General features: G+C 33.8%; 1 protein-coding gene across 3 annotated transcripts; it reads left to right on the top strand.

Moving 5' to 3' along the window:
* Positions 1-467: 467 nt before the first annotated feature.
* LOC101513310 (formin-like protein 18) lies at positions 468-11,551 on the top strand. 3 transcript variants are annotated; one of them, XM_073363336.1, is made up of 18 exons: positions 469-820; positions 1,118-1,815; positions 2,675-2,896; positions 2,985-5,428; positions 5,529-5,652; positions 6,196-6,267; positions 7,353-7,451; positions 7,553-7,594; positions 7,768-7,848; positions 7,939-7,989; positions 8,108-8,189; positions 8,811-8,905; positions 9,093-9,164; positions 9,250-9,366; positions 9,803-9,871; positions 9,948-10,014; positions 10,677-11,014; positions 11,133-11,551. In XM_073363336.1, the coding sequence occupies exons 1-17, from the start codon at positions 748-750 to the stop codon at positions 10,838-10,840; spliced, it is 4,572 nt and encodes a 1,523-aa protein (XP_073219437.1). In that variant the 5' UTR covers positions 469-747; the 3' UTR covers positions 10,841-11,014; positions 11,133-11,551. The 3 variants fall into 3 exon arrangements, with proteins under 3 accessions (XP_073219438.1, XP_073219439.1, XP_073219437.1); XM_073363337.1 differs by lacking the exon at positions 9,093-9,164 and having other exon boundaries at positions 468-820; XM_073363338.1 differs by lacking the exon at positions 11,133-11,551 and having other exon boundaries at positions 468-820; positions 9,803-9,866; positions 10,677-10,817.
* The last annotated feature ends 6,730 nt before the right edge of the window (positions 11,552-18,281 follow it).

The following is an 18,281-nucleotide window of genomic DNA, read 5'->3' as shown; positions in this document are numbered from 1 at the left end:
TATTTAATTCAAAATATTTAATACAAATAATTAAAATATTCGATATTTTAACTCACTAAGTATTATTATTATTATTATCATTATTATTATTATTAGTATTATTATTATTCGTTTTGAAATGCTAGCATTATTTGAAACCGTTTTCTTGGTTTGAGGAAAGGTTACATATAAGGAAAGCGGAGGTGTAACAAACACTAATCCTTCAAGGATGGACACACGTGTCTCTCATTGTATGGAAGTTTTAACATGTTTTTTACGTGAAAGTGGCAACTCCTGAGATTATTTATTTAATTTTTTTTTTGAGGCAACTCTGGTGATTATTACATCATGAGAAAAATTCTGAAAACAGAAATTACCCGTCGTGGATATGACGTTACACGTGTCACGTAGACGTTGTCCACGTCATCGACCGAGTCACTTTGAGTCGGTTGGTCATCCCAGCTGAAGTCACATTATTCAGCTACGAAACAAAACTAACGGACCCATCTTCCTCATCGTTTTTTCCCTTTCACTTCGAAACAAAGAGAAAAAAATAAATTAAATAGCACAGAAATAGAAACGAAAATTAACGAAATTTCCAAACTCACTTCTCAATATTCATTCTCTCATTTTCCCCGTTTTCCTCACGATTTTCTTTCTTAACTCTTACGGAAAATCGTTTCCCTCCACCGAATGAAAAAATTTCCGCACCGTGCGATAGGTAGGGTTATTCTTGTAGCGAAAACTCGAATCTGAAGCTTCTCAGACATGGCTATGCTCCGCAAGTTGTTCTTTCGTAAGCCTCCTGATGGTCTCCTCGAGATCTGCGAGAGAGTTTACGGTACTTTCTTTCTCATTTTTTTTCAATTCCTTCGGTTGCACGTTTCTGTTAAAAAAACCGCGAAATTTGATTAATTTCGTTATGCTATTGTGTAATTTATAATTAGAGGAACATTACGTCTATGCTTGATTATTATTTAGAAAATTGCTGGAAAGAGATGATGTCAATTGAATTTGAATGGGAATGATAATAATATTAATTTTGATTTTACTTTGTTCATACGAATTTTTGAGTCAGTAATGAGTGATTGTTTATTGGAATTGTAAAAATAAATTGAAATTTGGTGTGTGAATGTAGTTTTTGATTGCTGTTTCACAACTGAAGCTTGGAATGAAGAGAAATATAAAGTGTACATGGACGGTATAGTTGGTCAGCTTAGAGAGAATGTGCCTGATGCTTCTATTTTGGTTTTCAATTTTCGTGAGGAAGAGACTAAGAGTTTGATGGCAAATATCATATCTGAGTACGATATTACTATAATGGACTATCCTAGGCACTATGAAGGTTGCCCTGTGCTCAAAATGGAGCTCATTCACCACTTTTTAAGGTCTAGTGAAAGCTGGCTTTCACTTGGTCACCACAATGTGTTGTTAATGCATTGTGAACGTGGTGGTTGGCTGGTTTTGGCTTTCATGTTGGCTGCATTGTTGATTTATCGAAAGGTTTATTCTGGGGAACAGAGGACTTTGGATATGGTTTATCGGCAGTCGCCGAACGAGCTTTTGCATTTGTTGACGCCACTGAATCCAATCCCTTCCCAACTGAGGTATCTGCAGTATGTTTCCAGGAGGAATGTGGCCTTAGATTGGCCTCCGCTCGACAGGGCACTCATGTTGGACTGCATCATTCTCAGATTCATCCCAAACTTTGATGGGCAAGGTGGTTGTCATCCGCTGTTTAGAATCTACGGACAGGATCCTTTTAGTGCAGATAAAAGTTCTAAAATATTATACTCAACGCCGAGGAGAAGCAAAAATATCCGGGCATACAAGCAGGTCAGTTCACCTCATGCTTTTCACTCATATTTTGGTTTTATTGTCTGTTGATGATTTTATCAGAGCCATTTCATTTTTAGGAGGCATGCACTCATTCCATGTATTATGAAATCTCAAGGCAATGAGCAGATAATTATTTTTAACCTATAAAAAGAGTACAGAGTTACTGTTGCAAACAATTGTTGAAATCTGTGAGTGGCTATATTCTTGAGATTACTTGCAACCTCATAAATTGTAGCAAAGAGGCTCTGAAATGAAATGTGAAATGGTTTATTTTCAGTCATTTTGTTTTGAATACAATGAAATATGCTGCACAGTTTCCCATAGTTTAAACTTCAAATAGTTCTTAGACCATTTAATTGCATCTCAAACTTGTTTTCTTGCTTATTAAGTCGAGCTTAAATAATTATGATTTTAGTAGCTTGAGCCTTGGATTATAAATGTTGGCATACATATGTACGGATGAACCTGTACTAATGAAGAAAATGTAAGAACTGGAGTCTGGAGTGTCATTAAGACTCTTGGACTTGATCCAATTGTACTTGCCATCAATATACCAGAAACGTGAAAGGAAAAAGAGAGGGAGAGTACTTAAGAGAAGGAAGACAAAATAAGTTCATATAATCTATGTTCAAAATTTAGCAGATTTCAGTAACATACCTTATGCTTCCGGGCCTCACAAGGACCCAGTTAAGTTCACGGTGATTCCATTCTAGAAAGATTTTAGTAAGTATGTTAATACGATTATATGGTTTGTTATAGTAACCATTGTTTGTCAACTTGTTCTTGTGAGTGAGATGCATCTGGAACTGATCTGAGCTGTGTAGTTATGATGGAATTCCTTGCTACTGTGTTGCAGGGGGAGTGTGAACTAATTAAAATTGATATCAATTGCCACATTCAAGGTGATGTCGTGATTGAGAGTATTAACTTGAATGATGATATGGAGCATGAAACGATGATGTTCCGAGTCATGTTCAACACAACTTTTGTTAGATCCAATATTTTGATGCTTAATTGCGATGAAATTGACGTTCTATGGGATGCTAAAGACCACTTTCCAAAAGATTTCAGAGCTGAGGTACAACTTGATTTCATTTATAATCATGTTGTTTTTGGTCACAATTTTCTAACGTTGAATTTATTTTTTGGTTTATGTTTGTATTAAGATCCTTTTCTCAGAGATGGATGCTGCTGCATCAGTTATTGCAGATGGTACATCATGCTTTGAGGAGAAAGAGGGACTTCCGATTGAAGCATTTGCCACGGTTCAAGAGATCTTTAACCATGTGGACTGGATGAACCCAAAGGCAGAAGCTGCGTTGAATGTGCTCCAACATATAAGTACCTCTGCTATCATGAATGACAAGTTGGATAAAGTTTCTGATCAGCATGTGGAAACTGCCTCTTCTTTGCGTGAAACAGGTTTTAAAATGCCTCAGAGGAATTCCTATGAAGCAACACAGTCTCGGTCCTCAACTAAGCAACCCCCAAATAATGATATGAGTGGAAAAGAGGATAAGACAAACAAAGTAGATGATATTCCACAGCAGGCTAATACATCAGATATCATCTGTCAGCAGACATTCTGCTCATCTGAAAGAAGATTGGATTCCAGTAAATGTGCAACAGGGTCATCAAATATTGACATAAAACTGCAGGCATCCAATCTCGATTCATCTGGTTCAGTTGACGCTTCTCTCTCCCCTGGAACACCTCCTCTGCGGCCTCCATCGACTGCTCATGCCAAAGAAGTTCAAGATTCTCCTGCTCACAAAGAATCACCTCCTCGTCATATTTTGCCTTTACATTCAGGACATCAATCAGAAGACATAAGTTATTCACCTGTTTCTAGCTCTACACCTGGGACCCAACTATTATCTGCTTTCGACAGCAAGTCACCAGCTGCCACTGTTTCCCGTCCTTCACTTTCATCAGTTTCTTCAATTCAGCCATCCTCCCTGCTTTCTTGCAGAACACCTTTGAATGGCATTCAACCTGTCAAAACAAGACTTGAGTCTTCCCCTTCACAACCTCCAACTCCACCCCCTCCTCCTACCCCTCCACTAAAAGATCACAAAGTAATTACAGATGGACCTTTAACCCCATCCCCACCCCCTCCTCCCAAGAAGGAACTATTATCTGCTTTCAACAGTACGTCAACAGCTGCCAATGTTTCCCATCCTTCACTCTCATCAGTTTCTTCAATTCTGCCATCCCCCCCACTTTCTTCCAAAACACCTTTGAATGACATTCTACCTGACAAAACAAGACTTGAGTCTTCCTCTTCACAACCTCCAACTCCACCCCCTCCACTAAAAGACCACAAAGTAATTAGAGCTGGACCTCCAACCCCACCCCCTCCTCCAAAGAAGGAACTATTATCTGCTTTCCACAGTAAGTCACAAGGTGCCACTGTTTCTCATCCTCCACTTTCATCAGTTTCTTCAATTCAGCCATCCCCCCCACTTTCTTCCAAAACACCTCTAAATGACATTCCACTTGTCAAAACAAAACTTGAGTCTTTCCCATCACAATCTCAAACTCCACCCCCTCCACTTAAAGATCACAAAGTAATTAGAGCTGGACCTCCAACCCCACCCCCACCCCCTCCCTCACCTCCCAAGAAGGAACTACATGTTGAAGCTGGACCTCCTCCTACTTCTCCCATTCCATCTCCTATGAATGAACAGCCACATGTAAGAGATGGACTTTCTCCTCCGCCACCTCCTCTAAAAGCGGAGCAACCTGCTACGTTTAAGCCCCCACCACCTCCACCACCACCTCATCATTCAAGGGAAGTTGCTAGTCCTACTATAGCACCACCAGCACCGCCTCCACCTCCCTCTGCAACACTTTCCTCTGGCAACCCTAATCCTTCATCAAAAAAGTCTCCACCTGCTCCACCACCTCCAATTCCTTTTGGTAAAGAAGGTCTAAAACCAGGCAGTGCTTTTCCCATGTCTCTTTCTGTCAGAAGTGATGGAAATAATGTCTCGGGCACTACAGGACCTCAATCTAGTTCACCAACAGGACCAAAGGGACGAGGTCTATCACCTCCCAAGAAGGAACTACATGTTGAAGCTGGACCTCCTCCTACTTCTCCCATTCCATCTCCTATGAATGAACAGCCACATGTAAGAGATGGACTTTCTCCTCCGCCACCTCCTCTAAAAGCGGAGCAACCTGCTACGTTTAAGCCCCCACCACCTCCACCACCACCTCATCATTCAAGGGAAGTTGCTAGTCCTACTATAGCACCACCAGCACCGCCTCCACCTCCCTCTGCAACACTTTCCTCTGGCAACCCTAATCCTTCATCAAAAAAGTCTCCACCTGCTCCACCACCTCCAATTCCTTTTGGTAAAGAAGGTCTAAAACCAGGCAGTGCTTTTCCCATGTCTCTTTCTGTCAGAAGTGATGGAAATAATGTCTCGGGCACTACAGGACCTCAATCTAGTTCACCAACAGGACCAAAGGGACGAGGTCTATCACGTACGGTTGGGTCAAAGAATAACTCCAAAAAGTTGAAGCCGTTGCATTGGATGAAATTATCTAGAGCAGTGCAAGGAAGTTTGTGGGACGAGACACAAAAATCTAGTGAAGCTTCCAAGTAATATTGATTGACTTTAGTGTTCCATTTTTTAGGACTAATTGAGATTGCACTTCTAATATTTTAGTGTCTTGCCTCTCTCTGTATCATCTTAATGTAGAGCCCCAGAGATTGATATGTCAGAGCTCGAGAGTCTCTTCTCAGCAGCAGCCCCAAGTTCAAACACTGCCAAGAAGTCAAATGTCCAAAGCTCAGTTAGGCCTAAATCTGAGAAAGTGCAACTGGTAATTTAGCTTCTGTAGTTCGTAGCAGCATAGAGATTTTTTTTGGGGATATTTACATGTTTTTTATATCTGAATATGATAGGGAAAATCTAGAAAAGTAATTAGCAGTAACTATATCTATTAATTAGTATAGTTCCTCGTAATTATAACCAATGGTTAGTTATTCTTTTATGCCAGCCCCATATAACCCTAACGGAGTAAGTTGTGTCATCTGTCAGCTTGCGGGTGATGGAAGCTTTTACAGATGACAAAGTATCAAAATTGTTGTGTAAAAATTTAATTTAGAAAGTTTAAGGATGATTCTGCTATATAACTAACACATCTTGAAATTAGTTGTCTTTAGATTTTCTTCCCTTGTTCATATTACGGAACTATTAGAGCTCACTTGTATAGTCAAGTGTGTGAACTAATAATTGTTTATAAGTATGGAAAAATAGATCTATTTATCATTTTCTAATTGATATACATTTTAAGGCCATGCCATCAGAGTGGTATTATCGTATTCTTTATTTTGATACAGACTTTTATTATCACTCCTTGCAGGTTGAGCATAGGCGAGCATATAATTGTGAAATCATGCTTTCAAAAGTGAAGGTGCCATTGCGTGATTTAATGGTGAGTTTGATATTAGATTTATTAATAGGCAAGCCTATTTTTTTGTTGAAGAAATATGGAGTGCTAATTAATAGGAAAACTATCCTTTAATTGGAACGTGGTACCGGAAAACCTGTAACTTGTCATTTTCAGTTTTGTTTGGACAAAATCAAGATTTTAATATGGTAGCTTGTTCTCCCACCTCCTATGTTCTCAAAAGCCTTCAAAATACACCTCAGGATTGACCAATCTGGAGAGCATTGGGTGTGGGAGAAGAAACTCTCTTTCAATATTACAATGTAATTTATTTCTGACAGACTGAGAAACTGCTATAGCAGATTGTGGGTCTGTTTGTTTTTATATTTTTCATAATGTGTAATTTATTTCTTACAAAAAGTGGATTTTAAAAATTAAAATAGATTTCTAAAAATTATAACAATTAGTTTTGTTGGGAAAACATAAATATTAAAAACTGATTTAGTTAAACACTTTCTTCAACAGGTGAAAAATAGTAACTACTAAAAACAACTAAACAAAAGAGAGTTTGTAGCTTTTGTCTCTAGTCTCTACAATTGATTTTTAACCTCAAATTTTTTATTTAACTCACTTTCACATGAATGTGTCCACACATAAATTGATTTTAAATCATTTAATTTTGTAAAATTGATTTTTGTTAACAATGGATTGAATATAAAGTGATTTACATAAATATGAATTGAAGAATAAATTTGAGGCTAAAAATCAATTATGGAGGTAAAAGCAAATATATTCGAGGACACACAAACATGTAAAAACTAATTATTTACTTCTGGAATCACTTTTGTCTCAATCAAAGTTGAACTTTGCTTTTAAGAAATTATTAAAGGTTTGTTAAACCCTGTTATGATTGAAGTTATGACAGCGTTCCTCTTTTCTTTGAAGTTATGACTCTGAAGTTATGTCAAAGTCCATAACAATAGTCCGGGACTTATGATGCCCATTTCCACTTCCATTTCCATTTCCATTTTCTTTTCTAGTATTGTTCATGAAGTGGAATCATCTAGTTGACTTGATAAGTTCTAATATGAGTTTTATTCATAATAATGGCTTCCCTAAAAAATTCACAGGGCTCAGTGTTAGCACTAGAAGAGTCAGCGCTAGATACTGATCAGGTTGAGAACCTCATAAAGTTTTGTCCTACGAAAGAGGAGATGGAAATAGTCAAGGTTAGTAGATAATGATGGTTAACAACTCTGGTCTGTTCAAGTACCTTAACATGATGAGTCTCGTCTTTCTTACAATTTTTTATTTATTTATCATGGCACAGAATTATAACGGGGAAAAGGATAAATTAGGGAGATGCGAACAGGTATGCAAGGTTTTATGGTTTTCGGAATAGGTCTTTTAGATCTCTTCTTCCAGATTACTAGACGTATGAATATTTGAATTTGAGCATTTGTTAAATATCTTCAATGGTGGAGACTGCATTTCTTCTATCTCTGACATGGACATGAATTTAACTGTATGATTTTTTCCTCACAGTTCTTCATGGAGTTGATGAAAGTACCACGGGTAGAATCTAAGCTCAGAGTCTTTTCATTCAAGATTCAATTCCACTCTCAGGTATAAAGATTTACATTTACCAGCGACCTCAGTAGGGAAAAATGTATTTAAATTGATTTCCATTTTGACCTTGCTAATATATATGTGTAGGTTTCCGATCTTAGAAATAGCCTAAATGTTGTGAACGCTGCTGCAGAAGAGGCATGATATCTTCCTTCTACTGAAACAGAATTTTGGCAATTTCATTTCTTTCTTTTTTTAGTGAAAAATTGCATTTTGCATGCTGCGAATCTGCGATGATAATATTTTTCTTTTTCAGATCAGGAATTCTGTCAAATTAAAGAGAATAATGCAAACAATACTTACTCTAGGAAATGCTTTGAATCAAGGAACTGCCAGGGGTATGTTGAGACAAATGTATATAGAAGTAGATAGATACAACATGAATTGCAATAGAAAAGAAAAGTTTTAGATTTTAAACACTGCCTGTGATTTTTAGCTTTCATGCCTGGTACTGCTATCATTGGAGTCCTTTCTTATCTTTTTAGTGTTCGATCATGTATGTGCTGATAAACCCATCACATTATTTTAGTTTCCTTTTACATTTGCCTCTTTGTTTTTTCCTACTTACCATGTTGTAACAGTCTGTAGCGTTGTGTACTGTTCTTTTTCTTGTGGGTTGTTATGTAGCAACTTCTTAAAAATTAAACGGACTTTTACATTATTTAAATAAAAAAAATGTAGACTGCAAAAACCAGATGGTGATGAATGAGTTCAGTTCAAACCATGGTTTTCTTTCTAAATGTGGTTCTGAAAACTTAATAATTCACATTTTACATCATTTTTTCGTATTGTAGTATTAGGATTTAGCTTAAACTATTGTCAACTTGTCATTGTTTATTTCCTATTAAAAATTTCATGTGTTTTCTATAACCGATTCTTATTGTACCACATTTCCTTATAAAAATTTAGAGTTCAGTCTGATAATTGAGATATGCTTATATTATCCGATCTCTATTTAGGTTCTGCTATTGGATTCAGATTAGATAGCCTTCTTAAACTCACGGAGACACGTGCAAGGAACAACAAAATGACTCTCATGCATTATCTTTGTAAGGTACATGTTGCGATTTATTTACTTCTTGTTTTTCTTCTATTTTTTAGTAATTAGTATTAGTTTCTTCTGTGTTATGTTGTCAATTCTGATATTAAGTTGAAGTAATATTTTGGATTATGTTTTTTGTACTTGTACTTGAAGAATTTGTATCTTTAATGCATCAATTTAATACTATGCTTGCACATAGGTGTTAGATGACAAATTACCAGAAGTTTTAGACTTCTCTAAAGATATTGCTAACCTAGAACCAGCGGCGAAGGTTGTGAACTTCTCCAAATGTCATTTATTCATTGTATTGATAACCATTGTAAATTTACAATACTGACTGAACTAATTTAATCCAGATCCAATTGAAGTTTCTGGCAGAGGAGATGCAAGCAATAAACAAAGGGTTAGAGAAAGTTGTACAAGAGTTATCCACTTCTGAAAATGATGGTCCTATATCAGAAACATTCCGCAAGGTATAGGCATCATCCGTTCACCTCTTTTAACAAACTGTTCCAAGTTTGAAATTGTTTTTTCAATAACTCTTTTTTTTTTTTGCTCTTTCTTATAATTTCCCTTGTTCATTTCACTTCTTTCAAGCTTCAGATTTTCACAAAAATAAATATAAATTATGCTAATGATTATTTGTGAATATTTTATATATCAAAACTAATTGTAGCCAATTGGGTTTGCAATCATGTCTGTGGTCATCAACAATTTATTTTTTGGTCCTCGCTCTGTTGAGGCAGACATTGAGGCTTGCCTGTGGATGTTCTAATATGAGATTTTGCATGTTCTCGCTTTAAGAGAATGAGGGAAATGTTAAAAATGTGCATGTTGGCAAAAAGTTTATCTGATTTCATATAACTGAATTTATGCACCATCAGTCTTTAACTTCTCTTTTCCCTTCAGAAATTGAAAGTTTTCCTCTGTTCTGCTGAAGCTGAAGTCCGCTCATTGGCTTCAATATATTCTGGTGTGGTAAGTCCTCTATGATATATTTAGAGCTTTTAAAACCATATAAATGCTAGGCTTTGCTTAGAGTCTATTTTTACAGGGCAGGAACGTGGATGTGTTGATTCTTTATTTTGGTGAAGATCCATCTCGCTGTACATTTGAGCAAGGTTTGTGACTGTTTACACTTAAGATATAATATTCATTTTTGGTAGCTGATTAAGTGAGTACTGTCTTCTTAGTTTATGGTAATGAAACTCTTTTTTTTTTTAACATATGCTTATGATACTCTTAGGTTTGTACATCACTAAAATTAATCCCACTAGATAGAAAAGGCTTTGGCTGTTGCAATTATTAAAAAAAGTTCTATTTTGCAAGTTGGGGCATGAATTTTTTACTTGTACTTGGCTGCATATATATGAATTTTAAAAATTTCAATGTCAAAATTTGTCTATTTGTAACCTCCGGACAATATGTTGGATATTTTGAAATGATACAATATTAGTTTCATTTTGTATGTAACTGCATTTATGTCCTAAAATTGCATTAAATTGGATTTGTGATGCTATAAAACTAACCTTCTTCCTGGACGTCAAGTTCTATAGTAAGGTTTCTTTCTCTGATTCCATGTTGAAGCATGGAAATGGTCAAGTGCACTTTTTCCTATCTTCCATTTGCTAGACTTCGCCATCAGAATTTGAGTTGAGATTGAGACACTGATATGGAAGCCTATTATGCTGTTCAGTTGGGGAGCCAACATGAATATTCTCTCTACCCGTAGTTCTTAAGTACAATACAACTGATGTTTGTTATTATTTCCAATCTGTTGCAGTTGTCACAACTTTGCTCAACTTCACTCGAATGTTCAACAAAGCCCATGAAGAAAACTGCAAGCAGCTAGAGCTTGAAATGAAGAAAACAGCAGAAAGTGAGAAAAAGAAATGTGAATCAGAAAGGATATTACCAACAGCAATCCGGACTGGCAATGTCAAATAAGTAATAATTAGAAGACACTAGCTTTGAGAGTCCGTATATATTCTAGCACGACTAGGAATTTGACCAGACAAAAATGGTTCTGGTGTTTGGTTTTTTGGAGGGGCATGTATAGTGGCACATATCGTAGTAGCTGGCATTGAGAAATGAAGATTTGCATTACACTGCAAAGCTGAGGTATCTCTTTGAACCCGTAGTTTTTTTCACTTTGGTTGTACTTTCTTCTTCTTTTTATCCTGATTCATCTCCTATCTTACACTTGTGTTATTCTATTTTATAATTGTGACTATAACAGATGGTGGAGTTTGCATGAGTTTTGTTATCTGCCAACCAACTTGTATATAACTTCTCTCTCTGCTCAGAAACTGTATGATTGTACGTATATATCCAAGATACCACGACATTGGTTGTTACTTTCTCTCTCCCCTTCTGCCCCTCAGTCTTGGGTGTCTCCGCTAGCAACAATAATTTCACAGTAGTGCAAAGCTTGGATAGTTGAATGTCTTATTGTATAGCTTATTTATGTAAAATTCAGAATTTCTAATGGATAAAAGTGTGTCATTTTCATTTCTCTTTAAATAATATTGATACAAAATGATATGTAGTGTTAAGTCTTGCTATAAGGTTAATCTACAAGTGGACTAATTAATTATGAGAATAATTGTATTATTATAAATATCATCAAATTAATGATTATGAAAACTGTTAATTTCATTGATACTCTCTCTTAAATTTATGCTAGTGAGTTTATAAGCATCAATTGCTGATTAGAAAATTATGTCATTTACGTGTGAAGGATTTGGTGAGGACATCAACCAACTAAATCAATGTTGAGACATGAGACAATAATAATAACTTTGCGGTCATAGAGTTCGCTAATTTTTATGTGCTTCGGTCTTTCATGATATATTAGATTTGCTGTAATTTGTATGGCAGTTGTATTATCAACATGCAATGAAGTTGGTTTTGTTTGTGAAAAATCAAGTTCTGAAAGAAGACAGTGTAATCAAATAATCTCTAAGCATGTTGCAGACAAGGATTTGTATTTTGTTTCAATAGAGGATTTGGATACATAATCCTAGTTCTTGCACTTCCAATAAATAAGGGCATCGCCTAAAAACATGAACCATTCGGTGGTAGATTTTCTTGTGTTTGAGCAACCAGTCCAATCAAGATTACTGTAAGCTTGAAGTTGTATTGTTGCACCATTAGAGAATAAAAAACTGCGACTAAGAGTACCCAATAGGTACTTGATGATTCAATGCACACTGAAAAATGCACATGTTTGTACATAAATCTAGTGACTATGTGGACATCAAACGAGATATAAGATCTTGTAATGGTAAGATCGATAAGATTGTCAACTAACTTCAAATATAAAATGGGATATGTAAGGAATTCACTTTCATTTTGTCTTAACTTGACATTAACTTCCATAGGAGTGTCAACGACACCAGTGTTGGTAAGACCAACTAGATGAATTAAATCTTGAATATATTTGTGTTTAATAATAAAGATGTCTTTTTATTAGAAGTGTACTTCTAAGTCCAAGAAGTATGTGAGTTGTCCATGATATTTCTTGTGAAATGTAACAATTGTTGGATTATATTGATTGTCTCTTGATCTGAACCGGTGATGACAATGTCACCCATATAAGAAAAAACCATCACAATTTATTTTGATGTTTGTCGTGTAAATAGAGATATATCATAGTTGTTTTGGATGAAGGAAGAGTCAAGAAGCGTTGTTCTAAAATTCTCAAACCGCATTCTTGGTGTTTGTTTTAATCCATACAAAGAACACTTTAGTTTGCAAATATTATTAGGTAAATTAGATGTCATACTTATAGGAAGTTTGATGTAAACTTCCTCCTTGAGGTCATCATGAAGAAAAACGTTCTTGACATCTAGCTGATGTATCTGACAATATTTAGATGCAACAACAGTTAGAATAGTGTGCATTGTAGTCATTTTAGCCACATGTGCAAATATTTCATCACAATCGATGTCAAATTCTTGTTTATTTCCAAGAACCACTAACTAAACCTTGTAGCGATCTATAAATCCATATAAACGAAACTTTATAATGAATACAAATTTATTGCCAAGAGGTTTAACAAATGAGGGGACAAGGAACAACATCCCATGTTTGATTCTCCTTTAGTGCTAGAAGTTCAGCCTATGTAGCATTTTGCCAATATTTATGCTCCATAGTTTGTTTACATGAGAAATGGATAGAAACAAAAACTAAAGTTGTTGTCAGAGATAAAGGTGAAGATGGATCATACTTTTTCGAAGAATTACGAGCGCGAGTACTGCGACATAAAGCTGCTAATTGTTAGTGAAGTACTGGATCATCGACCATAGAAGGATCAGGAAAGGGGTACATCAAAAGGGGCTTAGTTGTCAAGTCTCCTTCAAAATTGTTAGAAAACAAAGGCAACATAGATGTGGATGTAGGAAATGAGTATCTTGGTTAGTTGGAAAAAATATGCATCATCTTGAAAAATAACATTTATAGAAACCATAATCTTATTGAGGTTAGAATTATAGCATATAAAACATTTTTGGTGGCATAAGTAATCAAGAAAAACACATTTAACAAGTTGAGTTGTGAGCTTGTTGCGTTCTTGGGGTTGAAGAGTGGACATAACAGACACAACTAAAGGTACAAAGGTTGATATAAGAGGGTTGTTGTCCATATAGGCTTAAAAATGGGAAATCATTGTTTAAGGTTTGAGAGGGCAGCCAATCAATAAGATGGAAAAAGGTGGAGAAAGCTTCACACCAAAATCGAGATGGTACAAAGGAGTCCAACACGAGAGTACGAACAATATCAAATAGATGACAGTTTTTTCTCTTTGCTATCCCAATTTGTTGTGGTGTAAAAGAGCATGACATTTGTGATATAATATCATTTGTTTGCAAGGTCTCTTGAAATAAATAATATATATATTTCTTCCATTTTTCAGAATGCAAAATTTTAATTGTAGATGAAAATTAAGTCTGAACGTGGGCATGAAAATTTTTAAATGCATAAAATACTTCAGTCTTAGAGCGCAAAAAATAAATTCATGTAAAGTGACTATAGTCATTAATAAAAATGATAAAGTACTTATGACAAACATGAGATACAACAGGTACTATTCCCTACAAATCACTATGGATAATTTCAAAAGGTTGATTCACATTTGTTTGATGGATTGAAAACGGTAGAATTTTATTTTTACCAAATTTACAAGAAATGCAATCAAATTGAACAAAACTAAGAGATGGAGAATTTTTATTGCCAAGAACTACAAATTTTATCAAGTCATGAAGTACAATTGAGTTTGGGTGATCAAGACGTTTATGCTATGTTTGGAAATCAACAGTTAAAGAATTACAAGATGTATAAAAGAGGAAAAAGATGTCCAACTTTAAGTCTCGTCACGATCAACTTTCTAGATTGTTGATTCTGCACAAGACAATCGGATTTTGAGAATTCAACTCTACAATCATTGTTAACTAATTGACCAACTGAAATAATATTACTAGTAAAACTAGGGAAAACATAAACATTAGTGAGAGATGAAGAAATATCACCAATTTTTGTAATATGCAAACTATTTCCATCGATATTTTGTATTTGGAGATTACTAGAGTAACTTGTAACATTTGTAAAGGTAACAACATTGTTAGTCAAAAGATTAGATGCCCTAAAGTCAAAATTACCAAAGAGAATATGGAGAGGAAACCTTATCTGAAAGACCAAAAGTAGAAAAAATTGCAATGATAATTTGTTGAACCATTTCAGGGGTTAAAGTTGGACAATGGAATCCGAATGCTGGTGCGCAGGAACAAAAGGTGTAAAAGGACCAATAGAGATAGTGAAGGTTGATGAAGTTTTCTTTGATGGTTTGGTTGGACATCTTGTTATGATATGACCCTCATTTTTGCAATAATTGTAGAACTTTTTAGGACAGTTGGAAGTGAAATGTCCATGTCCTTTGCAATAGAAACATTGGACAATACTCATGTCTCGTCCACAAGGTTGGTCGTGTACCGCATATGCCATAAGGAGAGAAACAACATTTTTGTTGTTTCATGGTTGTCTAAGTGAGAAGATGTTGTTCCTTACGAAACATCTCATTGAAACAAGTATCCAAGGATGGAGCAGTAGCTCGATTCATGATATTGGATCTTAGTTCCTCCAAATCAGATATCAATTTCATCAAAAATTGATCACATTTGGTAGTGTCATGAACTTTTTGCACAATAATTTACCCTTCATTTGACATATCTTTATAAATGATGATAGTGTATTCAACCCAAAGATTCATAAAATAAAAGTAAAACTCAAAAATGGGAAGACTTTCAAATTGTAACTTCATGTTCAATTTGGAACCGCTGATCAACATTGTTTTGGTTATATATTTTCTTCAAAAATTCTCACATCTTTGTTGCCGTAGCGAAAGGTCAAAAATTGAGAACGATATTAGGATCAACATAACTTATGATCCATGTCATGACTTATGCATCTTTGACTTCTCATTTGACATATGTATCCTTTTGTGCCTTCTTATGGCCAAAATCGGTTCAACCGACATGACCCCAAAACTCTTTTCCTTTTAAAAAAATTTGAAGTTGAAACGTCCATGTGGAGTAGTTATTTCCATTAAGACGAACAAAAAGGATATCATGCTTGTCGGTGAACATGATGCCGAGAGAAATAAATGTAGAGAATATAGAAAACAACAATGGTAAAACACGGAACACAAAAACAACAAGAAATCTATGATCGACGTCAGCGACGAACTAAAATTTCAAGAAAAAACAGTGCAGAAACAACAAGGAAGCTATGATCGACGTTGGCAAGGTACTATGATTTCAAGAAAAACAAAAACAAAGGAACTCAAGGTTTGATCTCAGAAAAACAGAGAAATCTGATTTTGATTGCAACTTAGTTTGATATCATGTTAAACTCAAAATTTGTGATTGATAAAAATGTGTTATTTTCAGAAGAGAATTTTTCTTTAAATAATATTGATACATGATATATAGTTTTAAGTCTTCTATGAAGGTTAATCTACAATTGGACTAATTATTTATGAGAATAATTATATAATTATAAATATTATCAAATCTGTATATAATAATTATAAAAACGTCAATTCCATTGACAATTATATCTATTATTTTCCATTAATATTTTGCATTGCATTTCATCTTAATATCCTTTTGTTTTTACATGATATTTGAAGATGAAGATCTTCTTAGGTGCTCAAAAAGCACGAAATATCTTGATGTGTATTATTTAATAGTGCATTGTAGAATAAAAAAGTTGGCAATTGGATTGTTTGAAGATCTTATAGCATCTCCAATACATTGTCTCCTATGATTTTTTAAACAGTTTTACATGCAAGGTCAATTTTTAGTGACACTTCATAATTTTACTCCAATACTAAGTTTCTTAAAGTGATCCCTTAATTGGCCCCATGTCACACTTTAATATTTTAAATACTTGCACTTCAATTTTTTCCAACTAAGAAAATAAATGAATTCAAACAAAGTAATATGTTTTTCTATTAGTTGCCTTCTCCCAAAAAAAATATACATTTATCCATATTCATTGGACCAACACCTAGAAGTCTCTATAAAAAAAAAAAAAAAAACCCTATAAGTCACTGCTATTTTTTACGTAGGCCATGTCATTTACGTGAAAACTCTCGCGCAATCAACGTCAATTTTTTTTCTCTATTTTACTTTTGAAATTACAAAAAGTAAACTAAAATTTCATAATTTGAAAAACACATACAATTTGATTCAAATTGGATATCGATCGTTCCCAATGCCGGCCGGATTTGCCATCATTGATAATCAACAAATTATAAAATAGTTGGTGTATTTTAAGAAAATATCCCAACTAATGATGTAGAGAAGAGGTTGTGGCCTTGTGGGTGTTTCCAAAAGTTGTTGTTTTTTCTATTAGGAAAGATGATATTGCTCGTGATTAATAACAAACAAAGGTTGCAATAAACATGGAAGTAGGAGATTAAAACATGTAACAAAGGTAGACAGGAAAATAGATCATCTACATCTTACCCAAGACTTCGTGTAGTGTTTAAGACAAAGGTTGAAAAATAGATAGTTACTATGTTTTATGAGGTTTATCACACCGGGGGTCAATTTTTGTTTTTGTTTTTTTGACGATAAATACTTCTATAAAAATAAATAATTAAAAATGAGTAAAAAAAAATTAGTGTATTCAGTTTTAATTTTTTTTATATATTTTATTATAGTGTAGTAGCATATAAAATTAAATTACAACAATTTTTTTTTACAAGAACATAAAATAAAATATTGATAAAAATGCATCTTTAAAGTTTAATTCAATTTTCGGTTAAATCATTAAGTTTATTTTTTTTCTTCATGATTTTATCATTTAAGTTACACTCGCTTGCACAATTTACCTTTAAAATATATTAAATTATACATCCACTCATACAAGTTTGAAATTTTTCTCTAATTATTATCATAAAATATTAAGATTTAATCGAAACAATCAAACTGCTTTACATGTGAAAAAATTAAAGATAATGATGATTTATTTAAATTATTGTATAGAATGAAATAGAGTAGACTCCAATAAAATGAATTTCGTTCTATTATATCAATTACTCTTATTTTGTTCCCCTCTAATTTTAGAGGAAAGAGATAAAATCCCTTTAAAATATTTATCTTAATATATTCAAATAATAAAGTGAACGATATTTTTGTATGTACGTGAGTTGTCAGTCTCATCTCAAATAGAGACAAATAAAAAAGATTTGAGAGAGAATTTATACTCAATAAACTTTTTTTAGCGATCTGTTTTTAAATGGAATAATTATGACTAGAATCACACGTAAGTAAGTTAACCCTCACTTTTGTTTTATTTGTGAAAAAAAAAAAAACAGAAACAAAATACATTATAATAAAGCAAACATGATAAATGGATAAGTTTAACACGTGTCAACTAGAGTGTTAGGAAGATATCAAATTTCTATTAATAAAAATAACTAGTTTGTAACCCCGTGCGTCGCACGGAAACTTTTAATAAATAAATTGTTATATTAGTTTAGATATATATATATATATATATATATATATATATATCAAATTTCATAAATTTTATTGACATTAAAAAAATAAGTTGACTTAAAAAAAATATTTACAATAAAAAAATTAAAAAAATCTAATTATAACTTAACTTAAAAACTACTTTCTTATACGCTCATTATTGATGAAAAGTATGACTCCAACACTATGCCTTATTTTTGAATTCTACAAAGAATCTTATTTCTTTCCAAAAAAATTATTATAAAATAATACTTTTAATTTTAAAAAAGTAAAAAAAATAATCATTAAAAAAAAATTAAATAGTTAGATTAGATGAAATAAGAATTTTTAAAATAATGGACATG

This window comes from Cicer arietinum, chromosome 7 (assembly GCF_000331145.2).
Source record: "Cicer arietinum cultivar CDC Frontier isolate Library 1 chromosome 7, Cicar.CDCFrontier_v2.0, whole genome shotgun sequence".
Lineage (NCBI taxonomy): Eukaryota > Viridiplantae > Streptophyta > Magnoliopsida > Fabales > Fabaceae > Cicer > Cicer arietinum.
Note: the sequence above shows the minus strand (reverse complement) of the source record. Positions and strands in the feature narration are given on the sequence as shown.

What these genes read in the sequence shown, in the direction of transcription:
- LOC101513310 (XM_073363336.1), top strand. Translation starts at nt 748, where the DNA reads ATGGCTATGCTCCGCAAGTTGTTCTTTCGTAAGCCTCCTGATGGTCTC. An exon ending in AATTAGGGAGATGCGAACAG is followed by an intron (nt 7,595 to 7,767) that starts GTATGCAAGGTT and finishes TTTTCCTCACAG; the next exon opens with TTCTTCATGGAGTTGATGAA. An exon ending in ACCTAGAACCAGCGGCGAAG is followed by an intron (nt 9,165 to 9,249) that starts GTTGTGAACTTC and finishes AATTTAATCCAG; the next exon opens with ATCCAATTGAAGTTTCTGGC.